A 27,689-nucleotide genomic window follows, 5' to 3' on the forward strand; every position below is an offset into this window, starting at 1 on the left:
ACGGAAAAAGCAGACTGCATTGAGAAAAACCAACATGTTATCTTATATGCTCAACAGCTCAAGTGAGGGTGATATTTGACCAGTTTCGTTTAAGGGAAACTAAATGTATATTTTTATATGGGCTATTACTTTATACGGAGTAAAAGTTTGGGTCGGAGATAGTAATTTGCTAATTATTTTATAGAGTAATTGTTTGTTCAGATAAAATAAATATTAGTGATTATTTATACAATTCTTTTGGAATTAATTATTCATATGATCTTTTTAACACCTGATTATTCATAGTGTGACTTACATTTTAATGAGATTATATACTGTTTAGCTTTTAGTTATAATATATATTTATATGATAATTACATAGGTTTGAATATTTAACAAATTGACTAAATTGGTTTAAACGTGCACAAGTCAATTTTTAATTTGTTCTGTCTACTAAGTAACAATTTGTAATAAATAAAAATTGGGAAAAAAAATTTCATTTTTAGATATATAGGGGTCAAAACTTTCATTTTGTCAGGTGAACGGGTTTAAAGGTGGGTTACAATTTGTAATAGCACTAATTCTATGTTAATATTCATCTAAATAATTTTGTTTCATCTTATATAAGTGGGCTTTTTTGAAGCTGCCCGAATAACAAAACCGAGTAGAAACTCAAATTTAGCTAACAATAGGGCGTATCTTACTTTAACAATCATCCCACCAATTGACCTTAATGTATCATTTATACTAATTACAACTAAACTTTTTAATTCAAATCTAAAATCTTCTTTATACAACTATATTACATTTGCCAACTAAAATTATTAAACAAAATGTATGGAGATTTTATTGGTTTACTTTAAAACATTACTTCGTATGCCTAAAGATAAAATTAAAACAAGATAAATATTTAGTATAAAACCCTAAAATTTAATCTATATTTATAATCTTTGATAGTAACAACTTCTGAAACAACATACCCGTGCAATTTGCACGGGTTTAAGACTAGTAAAACATTAAAGAAGCTGGGCGTGGTTGAGAGCGAGAGAAAGAATCCAAGAAAAGACGTAAGAAGATGAAAATAACAGCTTTAGTAATCTTGAAGATTAACGGAAACGATGAAAACCCTACGATATTAGCAAATGCGTCAGATTTAAGCAATTTTGGATATTTCCAGAAATCTAGTATTCGTGAATTCATCGTCTTCGTCTCTCGTACCGTCGCTAAGCGTACTCCTCCCGGTCAACGTCAATCCGTTCAACATGAAGGTTTGATTTTTTTTTTTTTCGTATTTTTTATGTTGATTTTTGATGATTCTGTTATTTTACGTCGATTAGGTTTTGATTTCGGTATGATTTGATGTTGATTTTGTTTAGCGGTTGAATTATATGACGATTTTTTGGTGTAATTTGATGATTTTATTGATTTTCGATGATTATGTTATTGTTCGTTGATTAAGTTTTGATTTTGGTGTTGATGTTGATCTTGTTCACGGTAGATAGAATCGCGTAACGATTGTTTGCTGTAATTTGTTAGTTTTATTGATTTTTGGGGATTCTGTTATTTTTCGCTGATCAAGTTTTGATTTCGTATGAATTTGATGTTGATTTTGTTTAGCGGTTGAATTATGTGAGGATTAGTTGATGTAATTTGATGATTTTTTTGATTTGGCTATGGATTGTGTTGTTTTATGTTGTGATTATGTGGTTGATTGTTGAATTTGATTATTTAGGTTTTCGAATTATGCTAAATTATGCAAAATGTGCGATATTATGCGGAATTTATTTAAAATAGTATACTCGGAGATCACGTATGAGTAGTTTGTTTGTACTTTTGATTATGCGAAATTGTACACTTGGAGATCACTTGCGTGAAATTATGAGAGATTATACAATCGCTGATGATTATTTGTACACTTGGAGATCACTTATGATTGATTATGTCGAAGGATGCTATATTCGGTGTCTTGATATGAAACATTGAGTTACTCGGTGTTTGTTTTCGGCAATTTTCAGTGGTTTTGAGTTTTTGGAAGGTCATTGAACTTGCTACTTAGCTATAGAATTCTATAGTTGCATATTTTTTATACTCGTAGACGGAATGGATTAGTATGTAAATGCGATGATTTCTTGATTGGTGATTGGGTACGTCATACGTGAAATGGTGATGAGTTGTTTAAACTTACTACTTAGCTATATAATTCTGTGGTTGCATAGTGTTGCTCTTAGCTTATTTTCACCGGTTTTCCTACTCGTAGACGGAAAGGATTAGTAAGTGCATGTGATGGCATTGTTTATTGGTGAATAGGTATGTGAAATGGTGTTGAGTTGGTTAAACTGACTACTTAGCTATATAAATCTATAGTTGCATATTGTAGCTCTTTAGCTCACTTTCGTCAGTTGTTATACTTGTATAAGGAAAGGATAAGTATGTGAATATGATGTGCCCTTGATTAGTGAATAGGTACGTGAGATGGTGATGAGTAGGTTTTCTTAGAATTTCTCTGTGTTTCTAGTTATAAGTCTTGTTAACTGAAAAGTCGAAAACACATAATGACTTTCCATTCTGTATTCTCAGCTTGTGTCCCCTTAACACGTTGGGTTTGCTCTTTTTTGTTTTTCAGAATACAAAGTTCATGCTTATAATAGAGGAGGTCTTTGTGCATTGGGATTTATGGATGATCACTATCCTGTTCGAAGTTCGTTTTCACTGCTAAACAAGGTACTTGATCTGTTGATCGAGAATGTATTTTTCATAAAGTCTTTTCTATTAATGAATGTTTCAGTTGCTGGGTTAAATATATTTACAACTTGGCTTGCAAAAGCATGCTATGTTTAGGCTGAAAGAAACAATAGTAAAGACCTATAGGGGAAAACGTCTTTGGTAGTTTTAATATAATTACTCATGAGACTAATTGTTAGATCTAGATTTTATTTCAAAAGGAATGATTCAATAGTTGATGCTTTCTGTTTCTCGAAGATTTGGATTGATTAATTGTGGGTTTAGAAAGTAAATTTTTGTTAATCTGATTCTCTGTTTATTGTTTGATATAATCATTAGTAGTTTAGTACACCTTACATATGCTCATCTTTTCCATGGTGGGGCGGTTGCCATCTTTTAATGCATAAATTGGCTCTATCAACTAGTACGCGTCAAAGCTTCATCCACCAATAATGTTGTACGTGATGCTTCATAGGTGCTGGATGAATACGAAAAGAACTTTGGTGATTCGTGGAGAACCGTGGCTACGGACAGCACACAACCCTGGCCTTATCTGAATGAAGCCTTGACTAAGTTCCAGGTTTGTCATTTGTTATGCTACTTTACCATATTGATCATGGATTCAGCACTTGCCTACGCCCGTTTGATCCTATTGTTTATGTAATAAACTGATTATACATGGCTTATGCAATTTTAGTGGGATATCTGTATATTGTTTTTTTAATGGAGTGATATCTACATATCTTTGGATATGAAGCTGATCATGTTTCACTGAACTTATCTACAGGACCCAGCTGAAGCTGATAAGCTACTAAAAATACAAAGGGAATTGGATGAAACCAAGATTATACTTGTAAGGAGTTCATACATGGCAACTGATGTTGTAGACTTAAATTCCGCAGGCATAAAAATGATATTCCATTTATCGTTAATGTGACCTCTAGTCAAATAAGGACATTATAAATGGATGGGTGGAGTATTTCTTTTTATACATTTTTTTTTAGTTTTTGCTAACTGCTAATATTTTTCGGATTTACTTATTTTTAATGATTATGGCTGACAGAAGGCTATACAAGACTGATAGGGCTTATATAACTGGCATACCAAGATTACCAACAACACACAACAAACCATGATATTGAACACACTACCACATCATAATCCGCTACTGCGTTGCCTGACCATGTGACATTACCATTATTGCAATCAATACCTCCATGTTGTACTATGATGCAGGTGTCGATATTTATCTGTGTATATTTATAAGTTACTGGAGGTAGGGGACCCAAATCATTGCATTTTGAAATGTGCGATTATTCATTGACGGTTCTAAAGGATGATTCATATCAGACGACCCCAACTAATTTTGGGATTAAGGCTCTGATATAGGTAGGGAAATAAAGGAGAAAAAATGGCTATTTGGATCTTCTCGTCTTACTGTTTGCTTTTTGATTTACCAGCTGTGATGCTATGTGATCCCTTTTTTTTTCATCTAGTCTTTCTTTTCAGTTTTTTCATTGTTTCTATTTTCCTGTGTACTATAGCACAGGACAATTGATAGCGTGCTTGAACGAGGTGAGAAGTTGGACAGTTTGGTGGAAAAGAGTGCAGATCTCAGTGCTCAATCACAGGTAATTTACAGATGAAAGACAGTTCAACTGGTTATGTGTTTGTTGTTGAACCTTTAAGATTTCTTTTGATGTTTTCTAACCAAACAAAATAAAGATGGGAGATATTTAACTCATGAGACGCTGATTCATGAGTGCATTTTTGAGCTAAATTGGTAACTGAATCTTGTGCTTGTGCCATCTGCGGACAAATACTTACGCTTAAGTTATTGTGTTTGTTCCAGTTTTAGTTTGTGTTTGAGAAGCAAATGTTGCAAAAACTATGTTAGCTATCATCTCTGGATTATCACTTAGTTTGTGTCTTGACTGTAAGTCTCTTGATCACGAGGAAGTACATAGTCTCGAAAGTTAAAACTTAGATGATGTCATGTTTTCTGTTTCTGAATACAGTATATGGTTATTTAATTCACACACATGATATGGAATTAGTCTGATGATTTTGAGTTTGCCTCTCATATTTCTTTCGTGTACTTCGATTAAAAGTCAGTAACTGTAATACCATGATGAGCTTTATTATGCTGCTGAGATCGATATTGTCTTACCACACTTCAAAGTCTCAATAAACATCCTAAAGTTTGCCTCTACCTTTCTACTTTCTTTTTGGTCTTAGAACCTTACGGCAACAATTCCATATGGGAGTTCATGTTAATCGATCCCAGGTCGTTTCAGGACTGAGGCGTGATTTTTGTGTTTGGAATATGTAATATGTAAATAGATTTGAAATAACAAAAAACCTATACATTCTTAAATCCATCTAGCCGTCTAATTGCAATCGATCATGATTTCATCCTGGTGTAAAAGTTATTTATATCCAGATTATGTTCCGAAGTCTTTAATGTTATGCAACTGATAGCGTGATTTATGTGTTTGGAACAGTTCTTCTACAAGCAGGCGAAGAAGACCAACTCGTGCTGTACAATATTATGAATGTGCGGAGAGGGTACATATACACTGCCACTCATACCGACATTGACAGTTGCAAGCCTATGTTTGGAGTGTTATATCGTTTGTGTATATGCAGTTGCATAGCACTGTTTATGTTTATATTGCATGCAATCTTTGTGTCCTTGATGAAGTTGCCTTGTCGAGATTTATAAGCTCTTGTTCTTTGCTAAATTATTTTACTCTGTAATAGATATTATGGCTGCAAAAATCATCATTCTTTAATGGCTGAGACGGTCTCACAATAGATAGCTCATGTATTAGCAATAAATGAATACTAGTAATTTGTTTACAAAAATGACGTTCTATAATTTGTGCTAAACCTTTTGTTATGCACAAATTCTCCTCTGTGACGGGCATATCCGTGACTTAGCAGTTTATTAGACCATCCCCAAGCAAGGTCAATTGCTAGGTCATGACCTTGCTTGGTCACACTAATTACTATGAGTTCATGATATGTGTCCCTACTTGGCTAGTTGTCCGTGGCACAAGAGACAAGAGAAAGCCGACGGGTCAAGGCTTCGGTTAAAAATTGTCTAAGTCGTTGACTTGCTTGTGGATATCTTTGACCTTGCTCAATATGTTGACTTGGTCAGCGGGTGCAGAATATGCCCCATCAACTATCTATGGTAAACAATAGAAATTTTTGTGCTTCAAATCTCTTCCCTCCCCAAATTCTAAGCAAGACCTTATGTTTACTTTTCAATTCGTCGTGACCTAATTTATCAGTTTTAACCAATTTTATTGTAAAACAAGATATTTAGTAATTATTTTAAACTATTGATAGGTTGTGTTTGAATTTGATTTATAACCATTTTATAAAGAGCAACTCTTTCTTACTGACTTTTTCTTATTATCCTACGCACAAAATTATTCTCACTCTGTCCCGGTTAATAGTTGTCCTTTAATTTTGGTACAATGACCAAGGAAAAAAGAGAAGGTTAGTTACTAAATAACAAATCAATCAAATTGAGCGTAAATGATCAATTTATTCATCAAGTTTATTAATAAAATAAAAGGAAAAACAATTAACTTAAACACCTACAATAGATAACCGGTGAGAGTGAGTATTTTCTTTGACTTGTCTTCATATAGTTGCACACATGATCCAACACACCATAGATCATCTTAATAAAACCCCACTTTAATTCTTCTCATTTAATCACATTTTGTTGGTTGAACACTTCTACTTATAGTGTTTGCATACATTTCAACACAAAAATGGGAAAGAACAATAATCAAAGACGTCAACAAAATTATGCTCAACGTCGCCATGAAGATGATACTTGGACGGTCAAACCCTTTCATGATCACCCACCTTCAATCGACAAAACCCCACCAAATTTCGATCATGAACACCATGATCATGATCATGATCCTGATGATCAAATTCATGATAATCATGATGAAATTGAGCAACCAGAAACCTCATTTACTCCAATTACTAAACCTTTAAAGGGAAGAAATCGAAAAAAGGTATCGAAAACCCGTGTCGAAAATTCGGGTTTTGAAGGAAATGCTGAGGTGGGTGGGACGAGTTTTGGAGAATTAGGAGGTGGGCAGGTGGTGGAATTTGGAGAAAGTGAGAAAATTGTGGGTGTTGTAGTGGGTGTTGTGGTTGTTGATGAAGAGAAGATTGAAAAAATTGAGGAAGTTGGTTGTGAAGAAGGTGGTGATGGTGATGATGTTTTGAGAGGATTGAATGAGTTGGAAATTGGGATTGATGAGATTGAATTGTCTGATGAGCAAGTGAGAATTAATGATCAACTTCAAGAGGATGAGGTAAAGATTTTTGATTGATTGATTTGTTGTTGGTGGTTGTGAATTTTGTTGATTGAGGTATAATTGTTTATGTTTCTGTATGTTATAGGAGTAGTTGATTGATGTGCTTTATAGTCGGTTCGTCGGAGTTATTTGTTTACCTTTGATTAAAATACGTTTCACTAAAGAAATGGATGAGAGGGAGGGAGTATGTACTAATGATGGAAAATTTGTGATTTTAGCATGGAAGCTACTTATATTAGTTAGCCCTAATGATGATTCATGTCGGCTAATCCCAAATCATTTTGGTGCTAAGGATCTGTTGTTTGAATGATAATTCTTTTCTAATGAATGTGAATTGATGTGGGTTATGAACTGGATTGAACATTGAAATGAGGTCATGTTCTCATGTGTCACACATTCTGCAGAAATAAAAATCAATTTTGCATGACTGAGCTTTGACATTAAAATTGGGGAAGATTTGATGTCATCCAGTAAGTGGATTATACATCTGATGTATAATCAAAATGTCAAGGAAAAAAAAGATTATTGTTACATTAGGAGAAAAAAAAAAGGGACTGTAAATAGAATACATCTAGCCATGTTATGATGTCTACATTACCACATAGGTTAAATCAAAAAGATTATTGTTACATTAGGAGATGTAACAACATACATTAAAAGTAAAAGATGCTTTGAACTGTGACTTTTATTCAAGTATCATATCACCATCCAAAAAGACACGCATCATTGGATGGTGAATTCATGACGAAAATTAATCGTTACAATGATTGAGAATGCTGAACTGACTATTCACAACGGAACAGTGGCTGGTGGTAGGAAGCTAAACTCGGTCTGATTGGATTTCTTTGTTTGTTTGAAAAAGCAAAATCTATTTCAGTAGAGTGTATGTTGTCGATGGCCCGCTTCTACTTGTTGCGTGCCTTGTTCCAACACTGTACGAATAGCAGCTTCCACATAACATTTTAAAATAATCACTGAGCCAAAGCATGATCAAGGAACATGTAGGTTACACTTGAATTAGGATTTTTAATTTGAGCTTCTCGAAAAAAGTTGTTTAGTGCTTCTCAGTGGGATTTTTACATGTTTTTCCCTTATTGATGTACTCTATTAATTTCCTATTTTTCACAGTTGCTTGCTGTGGACTCCATATATGGAGACAGTGTCTATGCCTTAGAAAAACGACAGGGCTTGCGATCATTTCAGGTTTGTCTTTACTATAAAAATGCAACCTTAATCCCATTTGTATTGTCTCCATACTCTCCAATTCACTTTGTTGGTTAGCCGATTTAACTTTGACCATTAATATTTGTAAATACATGTATATATACAATGTAAAAATTGGTCACATTTAATTTATCAAAACTACGTCTACTGTATTCAAATGATCACTTGGAAATTGGAAGTTGTGGCTATTAAGTATTGTGTGAAAGTATTAGCCATATAGCCGACGTTTACAACTTATTACCACCAAAACTAAATGGGAATGATAGAAATGGGATGGAAGGAGTAACTTACTCTCTTGCAATTTGGCTACGAGAGCTGATGATATTTTATTCTTGTGCAGTTCCATATAGACATTAAACTCTCAAGTGATTATGCTGTATCCACAAAGCTAAAAATAGCAACTCATGCTGACTCCGAAGCTGATGTCTCCGAGGATTTCTTATATACTTTTAATGTTCAGTACCTGCGACCAATTGTGTTGACATGTGTGTTACCGAGATCTTACCCAAGCCATTGTCCGCCATTGTTCACCATCTCAGTTCAGTGGCTGCATGAATCTGGGATTTCCAAACTTTGCTCTATGCTGGACTCATTGTGGAATGAGCAGCCAGGCCAAGAAATCCTTTATCATTGGATAGAATGGCTGCACAGCTCAACTCTTCCAAACCTCGAGTTTGACAAAGAACTTGTGCTTGGCCCTTATGTTCCGGAAAGTTGTTCAGATAGACGTGCATTCTCTGGAAGGGTTTCTCCTGATGTTGATATCCCGTCAATGAAGAGTTACAATAAAGAGAGACAACATGAGAACTTCATGAATGGCCTTCATGAATGTTGCATCTGTTTTAGCGAGTACCCTGGTATTACTATCTCTCACTTCTTCCTGTTGTTTTGATCTTAGTAATCTGACTCTTTGAATTTTGTATCTTTTACTCTTTATTTTCTCGTGTTGGGAAGCCTGAAGGAGTCTTAACCCATTTCAATATGTCAATGGCAGTTGTCATGCTTGTCATCTAGAAACTTGTTGATGTTTCGTGTAAAGGAGTAATCAGCAGACAAATAGTCTCAAAATTGATGATGTAAATTTGCAATGCTAAAAGTCATCTTTTGTTCACTCATCATTGGCCTCTGTTTGCATGATTGACACAACATTTTGGAGATGATTTTGGCATAGTTGGTGCTGTGTGGAGTTCAGAATGATTGGATAGTGGTTCTTGTTTATTGGTCTACACTCTACAATATGGGCATATATACTAAAAAACCGATACGTCAAAAGAGATTACCATGCGCTGTTTTTTTCGTGTTAGAATATTGTCAACTGGAGATAGTCAAACTTGTACATTATATGTGCTAATGAGCTTTCAGAACCAATGCTGAAACGCACAAACTTTATTTCCAGTGGACGTGTATGACAACTTCCATTTGTATGTGCTGCACTGTCTGAGTGTCTGATGGTCTATGCTACTCATACTAGGTTAAAAGTATTGATATCGTTGTGTATCGGAAGTGTTGGACTCGGCTATTATATGAAATTACTCTTATTTTGGCTTAGAATGAAGTGTCTAGTTCTCCTGCCCATATCAGACGATTTGAGTGTTGGACACGGACACACAAAGTAATTTCATGAGTCGGAATAACATAGCCCATTGGTTGATGGTCATCTCGGTTGTTTGTGGAAATAATGCAGGAAGAATTCAGCAGGGGAATATGATACAAATAGGGATGTCTAACCCCATTGATGATTTTCTCTGATCGTCTTAAAAACAAAAAATAATCTTCAAACGTGTGTTGTATGTTAAAAATTGATTCATTCAGATTTCAGAGTTTTATGTTTCTCTTAGGTTCTATGGTTCTCTTATTAGTCTCTGCTCTTTCGTCCAGGAACGGAATTTTTGAGAATGCCATGCCATCATTTCTTTTGTGTTAGATGCATGAAGACTTATGCTAATGTGCATGTGAAGGAAGGCACAGTAAACAAGCTTCAATGTCCCACTACTAAATGTGACGGAATGATCCCGCCTGGTTTATTGAAACGACTGTTGGGGGATGAAGAATTTGAACGTTGGGAGTCATTGATGTTGCAGAAAACCCTTGATGCAATGTCTGATGTAGCTTACTGCCCAAGATGTGAAACAGCTTGTCTTGAAGATCAAGACCAACATGCCCAGTGCTCAAAGTGCTTCTTCAGTTTCTGCACACTTTGTCGGGAGCGCCGTCATGTTGGGATAGAATGCCTGACCGCTGATATGAAGCTGCGGGTGTTGGAGGTAATAGCTGTAGAATTTTATCAACTTCTTTTTTATTTTGAAACTCGTTCTAAAGCTGATCACCGATTTCGATACCTGGGAAGACCATACAAACATAGCCCTATTTTGGAGTTATAGATGCTTTGGCATGACCTGTAACGTCTGGTGTAGCATCTATGGTTAGCTGATTACCGTGTGCCCTCATAATTGTCATTCTCAGCACATCAAAAGGATATGCCAACCTCTGTTATAAGTTAGAGGCTCGTTGTGTTCTTCGATGAACACGTGGCGTCAATCGGAATGCCAAAGATTCATCTTAAAACTACCTCTTTTGTTATAATAAAAAGGGTTTTTTGTCAAAAACTACCTTATATTTAGGGGTATTTGTAAAAAAACTACCTTATATTATTTTTCTTGTTTTAAACTACCTTTATTTTCTCTTATCTTGGTCAAAAACTACCTAAGCTCACGAGATGACGAGATTTGATCGATTTAGTGACATTAACCTATCTCATATGACTCTGTTAACATCAAAGAACAATGATCAACCGCATAAAAACCACAATTTAACTTCAGATGACCAAGATTTATGTTTTTCACATTTCAATAATAGTTATGAGCATCTACTAAAATTAAGCGTAAGTACATCATGACTCTCCAAAATCTGTTCTAGGCATGATTTAAACATTAAAAAGTCGTATGACACAGTTTAAAGCCGAAAAACTAACCAAATTTGTCTATACCATTAGCATAGGTAGTCATTGACCAAAAATAAAGAAAATAAAGGTAGTTGAAAACAAAAAAATTAATATAAGGTAGTATTTTTACAAATACCTCTAAATATAAGGTAGCTTTTGACAAAAAACCCTAATAAAAATAAAAATATTTAAATGGTCTGCCTTATCGTCTGGCTCATTACTCGGACAACAACACCAACACCAACATCAGAGCCTTAATGCCAAAATGATTTGGGGTCGGTTGATATGAATCATCCTTTAGAACCGTCCATGGGTGAACGCACACCTCAAAAATGCGAAAAAAATAGAAAAGAAATGGTTCATTACTCGGAAACTGGAAAAAATTCTACTGTTGTTTGAATACTATTAGAGATTGTCCACCAGTCTATTGGTAGAGAAACAGGTTCCTAGGGTTGAAGGGTTAGGGGCAGAGGTTAATAACCTTTGCCTCCAATAAATTCTAGCCTAACTTTAAAAAAAAAAAAAAACTTGTAAACCTGATTTAAGAACTTTCTTGTCTATTCGAAAACATTGTTAATCATATATGATGATGTTTGTGCCTTTAGGAGCGCCAAAGTTCATCAAATCTCAAAGACGCGCAGAAGATAAAGGAGCGTGAATTGATTAATGAACTTCGTAGTGTGGCAGAAATCCTCCGTGATTCCAAACAATGTCCATCCTGTAAGATGGCTATTTCTAGAACTGAAGGATGTAATAAGATGGTGTGCTCAAATTGTGGAAAATTCTTCTGCTATCGTTGCAACAAAGCAATTGACGGATATGATCATTTCAGGTTTGTTGGTATATCTATCTTTAGGTTCTTTACATTAGTATTATAACAAATTCCACTGACTACCAAAATCCGTCTATTTGAAGTAATGGAAGGTGTGATCTTTTTCCACAAGAAGTGATTGAAGAATGGGAACAGCAATTAAATCCTCGTCAGAGGATTGGTCAGTATCTTGCTGGAAATATTGCTGGGAATAATAAGCCTTGTCCTACCTGTGCTCAGCCAAATGTTAAGGTCAGTCATCAGTGAACTTAATTTTGCATCATTAGCTTGCTTAAGAGATGGTCGTAGGCCATGAAGGATGGGCCAAGTGGCCAACACATTAAAATTGGCCTTGTCATACGTCCCGGAATAACACACAGGCTTATTCGACTGGCTAATATGAGTAATATCATTATCCGTATGAGGACAGGAAACCCTAACGGAGTAACGGCTCTTTTGCTGTCGAGTGTAGAGTATGGAATAACATTTTGCAGGAATGCTATTGCAAAAGAAAAAAAAGAAAAAAAACAGGAATCGGAGAATTTATAGTGGCTTCTCATTTCGCGCTAGTGGAATTATATATGATATGTTTCTGCATGTTTCTGCAGTCAGATATAGAAGAAGTAAATTTGGGACATGTTTTCATGTAGACCACTTGACACCGATGGCTTGTCTAACGGGAACAACCTTGTGTATTGGTTTTTGCAGGTTGGAAACAACAATCACATGTTCTGTTGGTCGTGCCAAACTAACTACTGCTATCAATGCGGCCAGATCGTGCGTCGTGGTTCTCAGCATTATGGGGCCAATCGTTGTAAGCAACATTCAGCCGATTAGCACAGCCCCGACTCGACCTGACAAACGGGACAACCAGGTCAGGTGCGGGTTGGTTTGGGTCGGGCCATTTCAGGTTTGCAAGAATTCGCATAGTCATATCATTTTCAGGTCTGTTATTATCAAGTTATTAAGGGATAATGGTCAGTGTGCAACAAAAACATTCGGGTCATATTGGGTCGCATCAAATTGGGTAATGGGTCAAACCCGGGTCATCTGTTTGGGTGCGGGTTGGATTATCCGGACCGGTTAAATTTTTGCCAGGTCTAATTCCGACCCAACCATGACCCTCCGGGTCATGCAGCCATCAAGCATTACTATTTGCTGAGTTCCTAATATTCAGCTCTCTGATCAGTGAAGGCATTCAACAAGATCAGCGGAAAAGTCGGTCACTTGGCAACTTTGCAGTTGTGATAAAAATAGGTAAATTAGTAGATAAATGGAGTCAGTTTCACACAATTATTTGTGAGACGGTCTCTATTGAGAATTTGTGTGTTCAACTACATGTTTATAGTGGTGGGAGCTAATAGTTTTCCCCTTGAAGGCTTGAATATATGAGTTGTATCTTGTATACTTGTATGAGTTGTATCCATTAACCTTACAGATTGTATACAGAACTACAGATGTATAAATTGGTGGGTTATAAAAATTGACCGTGAAGGAGTGAAATTTTGACATTTTCAGCGTGTCAGCATCTTTTTGTATTTACCATTAAATAAATTTATATGGAGTTGAATGGAGGAAGTATGATCGTATGACCCATCAATTTTCAGCAGCGCAACGGAAAACCCTCTTCTGACAGCTCTTAATAAATAACCGTTGTGGTAAATTTTAGAGCCGGCAAACTTGACCCCATCCGATAAACCCGCCCGAAAACCAACCCAATAGAATCGAAACTTTAGCAACGGAAACCCCGACCTGATCTGACCCGCACCGGTACGACCGGATGATCAATGACCCGAACCCGACTCGATAAAATTGATAGCCCGACAATTATTAAGTTTATATTGGTCAAAAACTGAAAATGAAAGCGAACTTAATAAACTTAATAATGATCGAAAACTTGATCTTAATAACAAAGTAGCTAAACCAAAATAATGATCGAAAACTAAAACTTAATCGTAATAATCACCCAAACCCGACCTGAAACAACATACAATTTGCCCGAAATAACCTGAACCGAAAACGATCCGACTTGAACATGACTCAACGTAAAAGGCCAAAACGGTATGCCGACCCAATACAACCTGAGCCGCCTAGTCCCGGTCCAATCCGACTAACCTATTAGTTATTCTTTTTTTTTTTTTTTTTTTGACAACAATTAGTTAGTTATTCTTTTCCGGCTAATATAAATTGTCCCAAACATCCAGGAGCTTAACCTCCACGGCATTACTAACCTATAAATTCAAACAAAATTTGTCCCAATTTTTTTTTTTGAGTTTTTTTTTTTTTTTTTTTTTTTGATTTACTTATTATCCTCACTTTATTTTGTTCTTCCTATTACAAACCCTAATTAGTGTGTTTCCAGTTTTGCAATTCATTTCAACACAAAATGGGGAAGAACGTTAATCAAAGGCGTCAACAAAATCATGCTCGACGCCATGAAAATTATGCTTGGACAGTTAAACCCATCCATGATCACCCACCTTCAATCGAAAAAAAAACACCAAATTTCGAGCAGCATGAACATCATGATCATGATCAAATTTATGATAATCATGGTAAAATTGAACAACCAGAAACCTCATTTACCCCAATTACTAAACCTTCAAAGGGAAGAAATCGGAAACGAGGGTCGAAAACCCGGGTCGAAAAAAATCCGGGTTTTGAAGGAAAAGCTGAGGTGGGTGGATCGAGTTTTGGAGAATTAGGAAGTGGGCAGGTGGTGGAATTTGGAGAAAGTGAGAAAATTGAGGGTGTTGAAGTGGGGGTGGTGAAGGTGGATGAGGAGAAGATTGATAAATTAGGGTTTGAGGAAGGTGGTGGTGGTGATGAGGATGTTTTGAGAGGACTGAATGAGTTGGAAATTGGGATTGATGAGATTGAGTTGTCTGATGATCAAGTGAGAATTAATGATCAACTTCAAGAGGATGAGGTAAAGGTTTTTGATTGATTGATTGATTAATTTTGTTGATTGAGGTACAATTGTTTATGTTTTTGTGTGTCGCTTTGTTCGAGTTATTTGTTGATTGATGTGCTTTATAGTCGCTTTTTTCGAGTTATTTGTTTACCTTTGATTAAAATACGTCTCACACGTCTCACAGTTAGTAGAAAGAAATGAGTGACACGGAGGTAGTGTGTAGTCATGATTGAAAATTTTAGATTTTAGCATAGAAGCTACTTATACTAGCGAGTCTAATAGTATATGATGATTTGCGTCAGCTGATTCCAGATCATTTGGGACTAAGGATCTATTGTTCAAATGATGATTCTTTTTTAATGAATGTGAATTGATGTAGGAGTGCTACAATGTGGGTAATGAACTGGATTGAAATAAAGAGAGTTAGTATTTGTAGCCAGCTAAGGTAGGTGGTCATGTTCTCATGTGTCATACTGTCTTGTACATTCTGCAAAAAAATCAATTCTGCCTGACTGAGCTTTGGGCAAGTATGAGAAAGACGGTGTCTTGTGGTAGAAGACTAGAAGGAGCTGTAGTGTACGATGTACCATAGGAATTAGGATCATCTTGTGACTTGTGGTAGAAGAAGCTGTGTTGTACGATGTACCGTAGGATCATCTTGCCAAAACATGGGTCAATATCCCCGCAGATATGTATCCTATCCCCTGAGATGTATTTGCTCAAATTTGGGTTTTTATGGTAATTATCGTCTCTTGAGACACCTTGACAACTATGACAAGTTGCCTGATGATTCTTATGTAGTGCTCATTCAATCAGTACACGACACTTCTAATACAGAGTATAAATGTTTTTGAGCTAGATGAGGCTGTGCTATGTAGCCAAAACAAGTTTGGTAACTAGGTTTTTTAAGTTGGTTAGGTATAGTGGGAAAAACCGAAAGAGGGCCAATACGTTTTTGTGTGATCATGGTAAGGCCCTTGGGTTGGAGGGAATGTTCCATTGGTCAAAAGTGCACCTTATATGGTGCAAGATGCTGGGTCAGATATAAGAATCACATCCACAAAGATGAGGATATGCATTGGATGTGGATTGTGAAGGAGTACTGGATTCTTAGGATGAAGTGATTCAGAAATGAGTTAACGGTGAATAATGTGGGAATACACAACTTGTTGAGGATAAGATGCGCGTAAATTGCTGTTGTGTGTTTTGGACTTGTGAGGCTGAGCGATAACATTAGATAGGAAACTGAGGATGGTGAGAAAGGAAGCGGTCAGGGAAAGAGAAGAAATATGAAACGACTATCAAGGACATATGAGCCTACTTGTTATTGGTAATTATTTAGCATTGGATAGAGCCATTAGTGGACTAAACGAGTAGAATTCAACTTGATGCTGATTTGGATGTTCAAGCTTCTCATTTTCTTTTCTATTTCTGCGTTCTCTCCTTTCTCCTGTTCTCATTTTTTTGTCTTCTTATAATTTTCAATCCTTTTCTTTTTGAATTTCATGAATCCATATTATGATTCTTGTTAGCCAGGCCTCAATTTTTTTTTTGGCTAAGCTGTTGTATATTTGTATTCCAAGTTTCCAGGATAATAAGGTGTGCACAATAAGACCCTGAAGTATTTGGTGTGGAAACCATAATTGAACTAGTTTTGTAGCTTGTATGGTAGAAGGTATGAAGGTAAATGATTTTGCGCATCCAACGGGTCTGCTGACCCACTTGTTATCATGGCTCTAGCTGATCTGTATTTTGGGGATCAAAACCCTAAACATTTAATGCCTCCCTTCCAAATCCAAATGCCACATAACATGTAGGGGAGAGACATTAATCCTGTAAAACAATGACATTTAGCCATGTAATGATGTTTACATAGGTCGAATCGTTATAATGATTGAGAATGCTGAACTGACTATTGGCAAAGGAACAGTTTTTGTTTGTTGGAAAAAGAAAAATCTATTTCGGTAGAGCGTATGATGTTGATGGCCAGCTTCTACTCGTTACATGCCCTGTTCCACCACTATTACAAATAGCAGCTTCCACATAACATTTTAAAATATTCATTGTGAATTGATCAAGGGACATGTAGACTACACTTGAATGTGAATTGTTGATTTAAGCTTCTCGAAAAAAGCTGTTTGGTGTGCGTTTTTTTTTCATGTTTTTCCTTAATGATGTATTCTGTTTCTTTCCTATATTTTCCCAGTTACTTGCTATGGAGTCCATATATGGAGACAGTGTCTATGCCTTAGAAAAACGACAGGGCTTGCGATCATTTCAGGTTTGTCTCTACTAAAAAATGCAACCTTTATCCCATTTGTATAGTCCCCAATTCACTTTGTTGGTCAGCTGATTTAACTTTGACCATTAATTTTTGTAATTATATGTATATATACTATGTAAAAGTTGGTCTCATTTGATTTATCAAAACTACTAAATTCAAATGATCACTTGGAAGTTGTAGCCATGTAGCCGAACTTTACATCTTACGACCACCAAAATTGAATGGGAATGATAGAAATGGGATGGAAGGAGTAACTTACTCTCTTGCAATTTGGCTATGAGGGCTGATGATATATTTTATTTTTGTGCAGTTCCATATAAACATTGAACTCTCAAGTGATTATGCTGTATCCACAAAGCTAAGAATAGCAACTCATACCAACTCCGAAGCTGATGTCTCCGAGGAATTCTTATATACTTTTAATGTTCAGTACCTACGACCAATTGTGTTGACATGTGTGTTACCAAGATCTTACCCAAGCCATTTTCCACCATTGTTCACCATCTCAGTTCCGTGGCTGCATGAATCTAGGATTTCTCAACTTTGTTCTATGCTAGACTCATTGTGGAATGAGCAGCCAGGCCAAGAAATCCTTTACCATTGGGTAGAATGGCTACACAGCTCTACTCTTCCGTACCTTGGATTTGACAAAGAACTTGTGCTTGGCCCTTATGTTCCTGAAAGCAGTTCAGATAGGCGTGCTTTCTCTGGAAGGGTTTCTCCTGATGTCGATATCCCATCAATGAGGAGTTACAATGAAGAGAGACAACATGAGAACTTCATGAATGGCCTTCATGAATGTTGCATCTGTTTTAGCGAGTACCCCGGTATTAAATCTCTCGCTTCTTCGTGTTGCCTTGATATTAGTTATCTGACTCTTTGTTCATGCTTTCTGGTCTAGTATAACGTATGTGGGAACATTAACTTCAGTTCTGGTATTTTGAATTTTGTGTCTTCGGCACTTCATTTCCTCATGTTGGGAAGCCTGAAGGAGTCTTAACCCAGTTCAATATGTCAATGGCAGTTCTCATGCTTGTCATCTAGAAACTTGTTGGAAGTTTCATGTAAAGATAAAGTAAACAGAAGACAATTAGCCTCAAAATCGATGTTGCAGATTTGCAATGCTAAAAGGTCATCTTAAGTCCATTCCTCATCATTGGCCACTCTTTGCATGGCTGATAGTTTGACGGTCATCTGCATGGTTTGTGGAAATAATTCAGGAAAAATTGAACTGGGGAATGTGATAAAAATAGGGATATCTAACTTCAACGATGATATTCTGTTGTTGTCTTAAAAGCAAAAAACAATTACCGATTTACCGGAGTGTTGTATGTTATAAATTGTGCATTCAGATTTCAGAGCTTTATGTTTCTCTTAGGTCCTATTGTTCTCTTATGAGTCTGCAATTTCGTCCAGGAACGGAGTTTTTGAGAATGCCATGCCATCATTTCTTTTGTGTTAGATGCATGAAGACTTATGCTAATGTGCATGTGAAGGAAGGCACAGTAAACAAGCTTCAATGTCCCACTACTAAATGTGACGGAATGATCCCGCCTGGTTTATTGAAACGACTGTTGGGGGACGAAGAATTTGAACGTTGGGAATCATTGATGTTGCAGAAAACCCTTGATGCAATGTCTGATGTGGCTTACTGCCCAAGATGCGAAACAGCTTGTCTTGAAGATAAAGACCATCATGCTCAGTGCTCAAAATGCTTCTTCAGTTTCTGCACACTTTGTCGGGAGCGCCGTCATGTTGGGATAGAATGCATGACCGCCGAGATGAAGCTTCGGGTGTTGGAGGTAATAGCTGTAGAATTTTATCAACTTTTTTGTTCTGAAACTTTACTCGTTCTAATGATGATCACGGATTTCAATACATGGGCAGACCGGGCAAACTTCGTCCTCTTGTGGACATAACGTCTGGTGTCTATGATTTACCTTGTGCCCTCATAATTATCATTCACAGCACATTAGTAGGATATGCCAAACTCTGTTATAAGATAGAGGCTCGTTTCATCCTTTGATGAACACATGGTGTCAATCCGAATGCCTTTACAGTTATGTCAAATGTCCGGAATTTCCAAATAAATAGGCGATGCTTCGAATAAAAGAAAAAGAGGCTCGAAAGATTCAGAACTGCGTATAAAATTTAAGCCTCACCCATACATCTTAACGCTACCTCTTTTGTTATAATGTATCTAAATGGTCTGCGTTAACCTTATGGACCCTCGCCTTGCCGGGACACCATCATGCACCGGGGTACCCTTTACGGAGGTCCATCAGTCCAGTCTAGTGGTAGAGAAACAGGTTCCTAGGGTGATGTTTGTACCTTTTTTGAAAAAAAATAATTACTCATTTAACCTGATTTACGAACTTTCTTGTCTACTCGAAAACATTGATGATCACATATGGTGATGTTTATGCCTTTAGGACCGTCAAAACTCATCAAATCTAAGAGACGCACAGAAGATAAGAGAGCGTGAGTTGATTAATGAACTTCGTAGTGTGGCAGAAATCCTCCGTGATTCCAAGCAATGCCCATCGTGTAAGATGGCTATTTCAAGAACTGAAGGATGTAATAAGATGGTGTGCACAAATTGTGGGAATTTCTTTTGCTATCGTTGCAACAAAGCAATTGACGGATATGATCACTTCAGGTTTGTTGGTATATCTATCTTTAGGTTCTTAACTTGTTATTAGACAGAGACTAGTATGATCGAAATTTACTCATTACCAAAATTCATCTATTTAAAGGAACGGAAAGTGTGATCTTTTTCCACAAGAAATGCTTCAACAGTGGGCCGAGCAATTAAATGATCGTCAGAGGATCGGTCAGTATCTAGCCGTGAATCATGCTGGGAATGCTAAGCTGTGCCCTACGTGTCGTCAGCATAATGCTAAGGTGAGTCATGAATGAACTTAACTCTGCATCATGCCATCATTAGCTTACTTCAGAGATGTTCATGGGCCATGAAGGATGGGCCAAGACATAAAAATTGGCCTTGTAATGCGGCCCGGACAAAACACACAGGCCTATTTGATTAGCTCAAACTGCGCTCGCACAGGCTTATATAGTTATATGGGCTTTGGGGTGGGCCAGCCTGATATCCAAATGAGGACAGGAAACGGAAACCCCAACGGCTCTTTTGCTGTCAAGTGTCGAGCACGGAATAACATTTTGTGGGAATGCTAATGCAAAAAAAAATCGCGAATTGGGGAATTTATAAAGGTTCCTTTCAACAATTCCCATAAATAACTTTAGGAGGGAAAATGAGGCTCTTCTCATTTCGCATCAATGGGATCATATATGATATAGTCCTATTATATATTACTCCGTATTTTTACCTAAATAATACGAGTAATAGATTCATCCATAGTGGATGAAGCATTAGAACTTAGAAGCATGGTTTTGCAGTCAGATATAGTTGTAAATTTAGGACATGTTTTCATGTATAGAACCAGACACTGATGCTTTGTCTAAACGGGAAGAACCTTGTGTATTGGTTTTTGCAGGTTGGAAACAACAATCACATGTTCTGTTGGTCGTGCCAAACTAACTACTGCTATCAATGCGGCCAGATTGTGCGTCGTGGTTCTCAGCATTATGGGGCCAATCGTTGTAAACAGCATTCAGCCGATTAGCACATTCCCGACTCCACCTGGCAACTGGGTCAACCAGGTCAGGTGCGAGTCGGTTTGTGTCGGACCATTTCTTGTTTGCAAGAATTCGAGTCGTGTCAGGTCATTTCCACGCCTGTTATTATCAAGTTATGTAGAGATATTGGTCAATGTGTAACAATAAATATTCGAATCAGGTCGCGTCAAATCGGGTCACGGTTGAAGCATGAGTCCTCTGTTTGGGTACGAGTCGAGGTATTCGAGCCGGCTAAATTTTTGCCAGGTCTAATCCCGACCCAACCCTCCGATTCATGCAGCCATCAGACCCATCAAGCATTACTATTTATTGAGTTCAATCTTGATATTCCTAGTATTCAGCTCTCTGATCAATGTATGCTGAGAACCACAGAAATTGTTATACAAATAAGTCTCCCACATTTATTTGTGAGACGCTCTTTAGAGAATTTGTGTTGTTATTTACTACCCAAAAATCAAAAATCCGAGTTGCTTATAAAAATGTTTAGTTCCAATTTTATCATACCAAATAATGGAATGAATCAAGGTGATGAATATAAAAACAAAATTGGGATGCTGCGAGCCGATGTATTTACCTTATTGTTTTAGTTTATTGGTATAGCTTAGTGAGCCATACCGCCACAACGTAAAACTCTTCCTTTACCACTGTCAAAAAAAAAAAAAAAAAAAAAAATTTAAAAAGCAAATTTTATTCACAAATTAGAGGTAATGGATCATCCATTTCTTTGTAAAAAAAAACCGTAAGAGTTATTGAAAACCGTCCATGTCTCAAGTTATTGAAAACTTGCTGAACGTTTGTCAATTTTTAAATCGGGGAAGTAGCAAATAACCCCCATACGTTTACTCCTACGTGCATTTCACCCCCACAACTTTTAACAAGTGCAAATTAACCCCAGAACTTTAACTATTGGTGTAATTTACCCCATTTATTTTGTTTGGCTGTTATTTTATATATTACTCATTTTTTTTATTTCCAAATTATTTTTTCCTTTCATTAAAAATTTGTATAGACTAATCTACCCTTTCCACCCTTACCTTATCTCCTTTAAGACCCAAATACCTCTTTCTCGTGGCTGTACTGCTACTCCCAAAGTTCCAATTACAAGTGCTACAACCACAACCACTACATGCCTCCACCATTAGTACACACAGCCTAACTATACAGACCAGCACAACATCAAGGTTATGTGTTTTGGGATCGGAGAATAGAACACTACTTATCGGAGAATAGAACATCAAGGCTGTGTGTTTCAGAATCCGACCTCGCCGCATGGAACACCATCCCCCTTTGCAAGTTTTTCGGAATCCGACCTCGCCGCATGAAACACTATCCCCCTTTGCAAGTTTTTCAATGACGGGAAAGAGAGATTTCGTGGGTAAATTGTGGGTTTTCGGAGTTAGGGAATGATGGTTTATGTTGCCGGGTTGGTTTCAATTGGGACGAGATGGTGGTAAGGGTGGTGATTTTGAACTAATTTTATGTTTGATGCAGGTGTGGTTGTCGATACTAATGTGGTGGTCGGAGGGAGGTATGTGATGGTGGGGTGATAAAGAAGAGGGTAAAATTGACTTTTAATAAATTATTAATAATATATGTGCTTGTCTAATATTCATTAATTATGTTAATTTAATTTTCATATTTATATAATACAAAAAATTTAAAATAAAATTGATTTGCACCATATTGTGAACTTACGGGGCTAATATGCACATACCGAAAGTTATGGGGGTGATTTGCACATAAGACTAAACGTATGGGGTTTATTTGCTACTTTCCCCATTTTTAAATCTCATGAACCACAATTCCGATCCAAACAACAGATAGTCAGATACCATGTTACCTTCAACATTAACATTGTCAGTTTTTCCATCATGCCATTTATACAAAAACTGCTATGGTTAAGAAAACAATTAGAAGGATTAACAACGGAGCATATGAAGCGATTGACACGAGTAATTACCTAATCATCATCAACTTCTTCAGGCTTAACAAAAAACTCGATGTATGCTATTCTACTGGGTGGCTGATAGCCAGCAGAATCAATATGTGGTTGTCCCAGTTTTGCAACAGATACTAGATGCTGAACTTTTAGTATTCCACCTCTACCGATAGTCACCTTGCTTCCACGGTTATCTTTAATGACACTGCTCGGTAAATTTGACGTTGTTGCCCTCAGAAACTTATATTTGTACCTGTTCATCCATACAAAAAACCATGCACAGCATTACTTCAAAATTTATCATGAAAATAGTTCAAAATTGTACGATGATTGTTACTGTATGTACCTATAGGACACTTCCCGATCACAGGTGAAAGCAGCCAAGAGATCTGTGTTCGCATAATACAAGAACTCTATCTGCAGATCGCCATGGCCTTCGCCTCTGAAAGTGACAGAAGGAGGAGTTGGTTGCAAGGTTATCTTAATACTTGACCCTGGCCATTCCAGATCATCAATGGCTTCTTTTAGAGCTGCAGACTGTATTATGATATACACACCGAGGTTTAGAATATGCTTTGTGTTTACCGTAAACTATATGAAGAATTTAACTAGTTATGTAAAGAACAAGTATCAAGGAATAGATTTGGGAAAGCTTTTCGATGATTTCTTATTCAATATCAAAGTCTATTCTTAACTATCAAAATTCTCGTACATCTTATTAAGTTACATGTTTAATAGTGAGTGATTCTTCCAAAATTCAGGCATATCACGAACCTAAGCATACTTTTTGGTTCAATGAAGATTGCAGACAACATCCAGCATGGTAACCGAAGCTGAATGATCATAATTTAGTTTCACAGAGAATTTTTGCTTCACATTCCCACCCTCTAGAAACAGGGCAGTATAAAAATAATTATACTAGCAACACTCGTGGCGGATCTTGAAGCAAGAAACAAGGGGGTTAAGGTTTGAAGTTTGAACCACACGGGTCAAGTTTTTTAACCAACATTCAGCACTCAGCCAATAAGGCAAGAGGGGGCCAAGTAAAATTGAAGTACCAAATGGATACGATCTTAAAAACTAAACAGGGGCCAACCCCTTTGCCCAAAAGCTATGTTCAACCATTGACCAACAGCTCAAGAGATAAGAGAGGCAAAAGAGGAGAACTACAGAGGATACTAGCTTAGACTCTTAGAACAGTACCAGCCAAGCCTAGGGTTTCAAAGACCCGGCACTTGGACCGTATTACAGCATTGCAAATGGTTCAATGAATGCTGGGCTGTTGCATTGAGTATAAACCAACATAAGAAACAAAGAACTGTATGTGCCTTAGAGATATTTTTTAACAATGGGTTGCTGAATCCATCCCAACAGCTGCAAGAGACCAGATTAATACTATGTACGACCAAAAAATAAATGGAGCAGGAAGACAGTGAGTAGGAGGATTAAATAGTGACTGATTCTTACTCTCAAGGCCTGAACAAGTAAGGGACTGAGGGAGTCATACCCGAATCTGGGAGTTTATAATTCTGAGGCATGTCAAGTATTGTAAGTCAGCTTGATCATCGGAATATTTAGAATACATACGCTGCTCTAAGAAACAATCCATGATATTTAGATGAAGTATGCCCTCAGCATCAGGATTATCCTCCTGAATCCTTGATCCAAGAAATGTTGCATTCAATTGACTATCCTTACTCCTTTGTGGGTTTATGGCAGATGCAACTTGAAAGCCTTTTTATGCGTAGTACAGGAAAAGACGCAGAATGAAGGAAAACCATTTGTTAATTATTCTTGGAGAAGGGAATGGATCAATCACTAACCAGAGACAAATGCATATACTTGTATTAAGCAGTGTCATGTGATCAAATTGATAAAACTGTTTAATAGTAATCAACGTTTAGAGTCACACACACACAAGGCATATTGGATGTATGTGACCAACATCCTGTTTTTTGTTCGTGTCTCAAGTCGACAGTTCTTGAATACGTTACCTTCACAGTGAAGGTAAGAGGGGTGGTTCCGGCTTGTTCAAAGTTGTAGTCCCATGAAATGGTGTCTGGGATTCTAGTTCTGATTTCCGCATAGATGCAAGCATCTAGTGAGTCAATAGACCTGCACAAATATGGTGGAAAAATAGAATTAAGGAATGATTAATATCCTTCAAAACATGATTTAGCATCTTTAGCTCACTCCATTCCCTTGCAGGCTGCGTAGTCCATAACAGGGAGAAAAGTAAACGACGAAGAAAGATTAGTTCATTATTATACGCTTTGCTCTTTGACACTCTCTCGCATAACAGATGCGACCAATTTTAAGTTTATCTTTTACTCTCATAGGACATAACCTCCAAACTAAACTGCTTGAATTTAGAATTCAAGAATCTGAATACCTCAAATTGTATAGTACTAAGCATATGTCCCTTCACTGCTGTAGTACATTCGTACGCTCTAAATTCACCATAGTTCCCACAAAAGTAACGGTTAGAGATACCCAAAAGTAACAACACTAAACTTAAGCCGCTATCCTTCACCTATAGACAACAAAATTGCTAGGCAGCTACTTAAACTCACTTAATTACTTGGGAATTTAAAAGACTGATTACGATTATAAGACGGCCAACAGCCTAGCAGTATAACATGATAACACAATAAGACCATTGCAGACAACATTATCTACCTACCAATAATAGCATACTAAAACAAGCTCAAAAAATAGCAAAAAAACATAAATCAAAGGACAATTACTTGAGTAGTAACTGCATATCCGGCCCAGGATACCGAAGTTCAATCATACTTGAGTGTCCAGGGACCGAAAATGTGTTGAGACAATCAACCAAAAGCCCTAAGCTCACCCCAAAACGTGGCCTTGCATCTGCAGTATACTCGTAGTTCACAAATAACTGCACCAAATTCCAGCAAAAATTAAACTACAAATTAAACTGCACCAAATTCCTGCTGTACCTAAGACATTCTGTTCGATTAATATCACATCCTGCATTTTGTGTTACATTTAACCAATTACGTGTCTCTTAGAGTGTGTTTGGATTGAGGGATTTGGAGGGAAAGGGAGGTGAGGGAATTAGAAGGATGAGAAATCCATTGTTTGGTTAGCAAGATGAAGGTAGAGGGATTTGGAGGGGAGGGAAATTGGATCCCTCCATTTTCCTCCTACAAGGCAAATTATTTCCCCACCAACATAGGCAAGATTTGGAGGGAAAATCATCTCCTCCATTCTCCCTTCCCTCCCCTCCCCTTCCTTTCTCTTCCCTCCTTCCCCCTCCCCTTCCTTTCCCTCCTTTTTTTCTATCCAAACAAGGCCTTAGGTATTCACAGAAAATGATACTGAGTAGCAATTTCAATATTGTTATTGAGTAGGTGTTAAATGACGTGATACACATGATATACGAAAACATTTCTCTTCGATATGTATCACATTCCTCCATTTTGCATCTCATTGGTGACAACTACTACAATTAAAACGCGCAAAATTGTCTAATAAACTTCGAAAATTGTAGCAATTCCAATATTCTTATTGACTTGGTGTACAATGACGCGATACACATGATGTACCTGAGTAATTATTTTCAATAAATTTCACAATCCTCCATTTCGGATCACTGGTGACAACTACTATACCTAAAATGCACAAATCCGTTCTATTTCCGACTAAAAAACACCTAATAACCTTCAAAACCTCAATATATCACTCCATAAATCCCCAATTACATTCATTCATCAATTCAAGCAAACAAAGATAAATCAATTGAACTAAAATTAATTAATAACAAATGTTGCAATCGAATTGAAGTACCTCCTTTTGAAGATAGACTTTTGCTTGAAGACAACCGGTCTCCTCAACGATCAAAACGACGCCGTGCTCCGATAATTCAACAACTGCATCCTGCAACAATGGCGATTGTAAGAAACCCTAGAAATCGCGGAATTTCGTTTAAAAAATACAAAAAAAAAAAGGAAAAATGAAAAACCTGGTGACGCTTCCAGCGAACGGAAGTGAGAGCGTCGACGATGCCTTGAACATTGTCCAGTTGACATACTAAATCTGGTAATGTTGCATCCATCCCCGATTAACACTGTTCAAAAATTCCCGCTCAAAATTACCGCTCAAACTTATTTTTCTGATTGATTCTCACTAATTGAATGAGGATGAAGCAAGTGGTCCACTATTAATTTAGGTAGCTAGTTATTTAGTTGGGTCTATATGGTACCCTTCATTTTTCAACTTTTTACATGATACCCTTATACTTTTTAAAATATACATGGTATCCCTTAATTATTATCATTACTAGTTTGGATGCCCGTGCGTTGCAAGTTTGCAACGGGGTAATTAACCTAGTTAAAAAAAATTGGTTATAAGGTCTTAATATTTACATCTTATCTCTAATCATTTATTTAGATATGATCAAAAGTCAAAACATCTTATTTAAGAGATGCAAAAGATGTTAGGTTGATACCTAAATTCCAAGGATGCCTCATATTTATAATCATAAGACCACTACATCTTATGTTAATCTTTCGATGTGGGACAATTCTATTATTTTTATATAATCCTACATTATTTTTCAATGTGGGATATATAACATACTAAGAAGTACACAATTTTATATATGTACAAATTATATGAAATCTATACGCTAATGATATCATTTTTACCACGAATCAAATTATGTTATTTTCATAATTTTCTTAATGATATTTTTTTGCCAAATGAAATGTAAAATTTTTTATATAAAAATTAGAAATATCACTTGAATATAATATAGGAAATAAATTTTATAATAATTAAAAGATTCTCCACTTTATTTTTTACATCAAAAAATATTATTTATAATACTTTCCTAAAT

The 27,689-nt window shown here is 36.6% G+C and overlaps 4 protein-coding genes across 4 annotated transcripts; 3 read left to right on the forward strand and 1 right to left on the reverse strand.

The window, feature by feature from the left end:
- Window positions 1-949: 949 nt before the first annotated feature.
- LOC141593730 (VAMP-like protein YKT61) lies at window positions 950-5,592 on the forward strand. Its single transcript, XM_074414171.1, has 6 exons — window positions 950-1,247; window positions 2,603-2,700; window positions 3,176-3,280; window positions 3,488-3,553; window positions 4,245-4,331; window positions 5,205-5,592. The coding sequence occupies exons 1-6, from the start codon at window positions 1,055-1,057 to the stop codon at window positions 5,253-5,255; spliced, it is 600 nt and encodes a 199-aa protein (XP_074270272.1). The 5' UTR covers window positions 950-1,054; the 3' UTR covers window positions 5,256-5,592.
- A 737-nt stretch (window positions 5,593-6,329) lies between these two features.
- On the forward strand, window positions 6,330-13,514 carry LOC141593158 (uncharacterized). The gene is made up of 7 exons (XM_074414113.1): window positions 6,330-7,052; window positions 8,184-8,258; window positions 8,620-9,136; window positions 10,158-10,543; window positions 11,826-12,052; window positions 12,136-12,283; window positions 12,740-13,514. Exons 1-7 carry the CDS (start codon window positions 6,492-6,494, stop codon window positions 12,866-12,868), a joined length of 2,043 nt encoding a protein of 680 aa, XP_074270214.1. The 5' UTR covers window positions 6,330-6,491; the 3' UTR covers window positions 12,869-13,514.
- A 706-nt stretch (window positions 13,515-14,220) lies between these two features.
- LOC141593166 (uncharacterized) lies at window positions 14,221-21,313 on the forward strand. The gene is made up of 7 exons (XM_074414121.1): window positions 14,221-14,960; window positions 17,152-17,226; window positions 17,540-18,056; window positions 18,646-19,031; window positions 19,662-19,888; window positions 19,986-20,133; window positions 20,745-21,313. Exons 1-7 carry the CDS (start codon window positions 14,418-14,420, stop codon window positions 20,871-20,873), a joined length of 2,025 nt encoding a protein of 674 aa, XP_074270222.1. The 5' UTR covers window positions 14,221-14,417; the 3' UTR covers window positions 20,874-21,313.
- A 1,375-nt stretch (window positions 21,314-22,688) lies between these two features.
- LOC141593175 (uncharacterized) lies at window positions 22,689-27,007 on the reverse strand. Its single transcript, XM_074414128.1, has 6 exons — window positions 26,814-27,007; window positions 26,639-26,728; window positions 25,573-25,727; window positions 24,820-24,940; window positions 23,172-23,362; window positions 22,689-23,078 (listed from the first exon to the last, which is right to left on the reverse strand). The coding sequence occupies exons 1-6, from the start codon at window positions 26,904-26,906 to the stop codon at window positions 22,847-22,849; spliced, it is 882 nt and encodes a 293-aa protein (XP_074270229.1). The 5' UTR covers window positions 26,907-27,007; the 3' UTR covers window positions 22,689-22,846.
- Window positions 27,008-27,689: the final 682 nt, after the last annotated feature.

This window comes from Silene latifolia, chromosome 1 (genome assembly GCF_048544455.1).
Source record: "Silene latifolia isolate original U9 population chromosome 1, ASM4854445v1, whole genome shotgun sequence".
NCBI lineage: Eukaryota > Viridiplantae > Streptophyta > Magnoliopsida > Caryophyllales > Caryophyllaceae > Silene > Silene latifolia.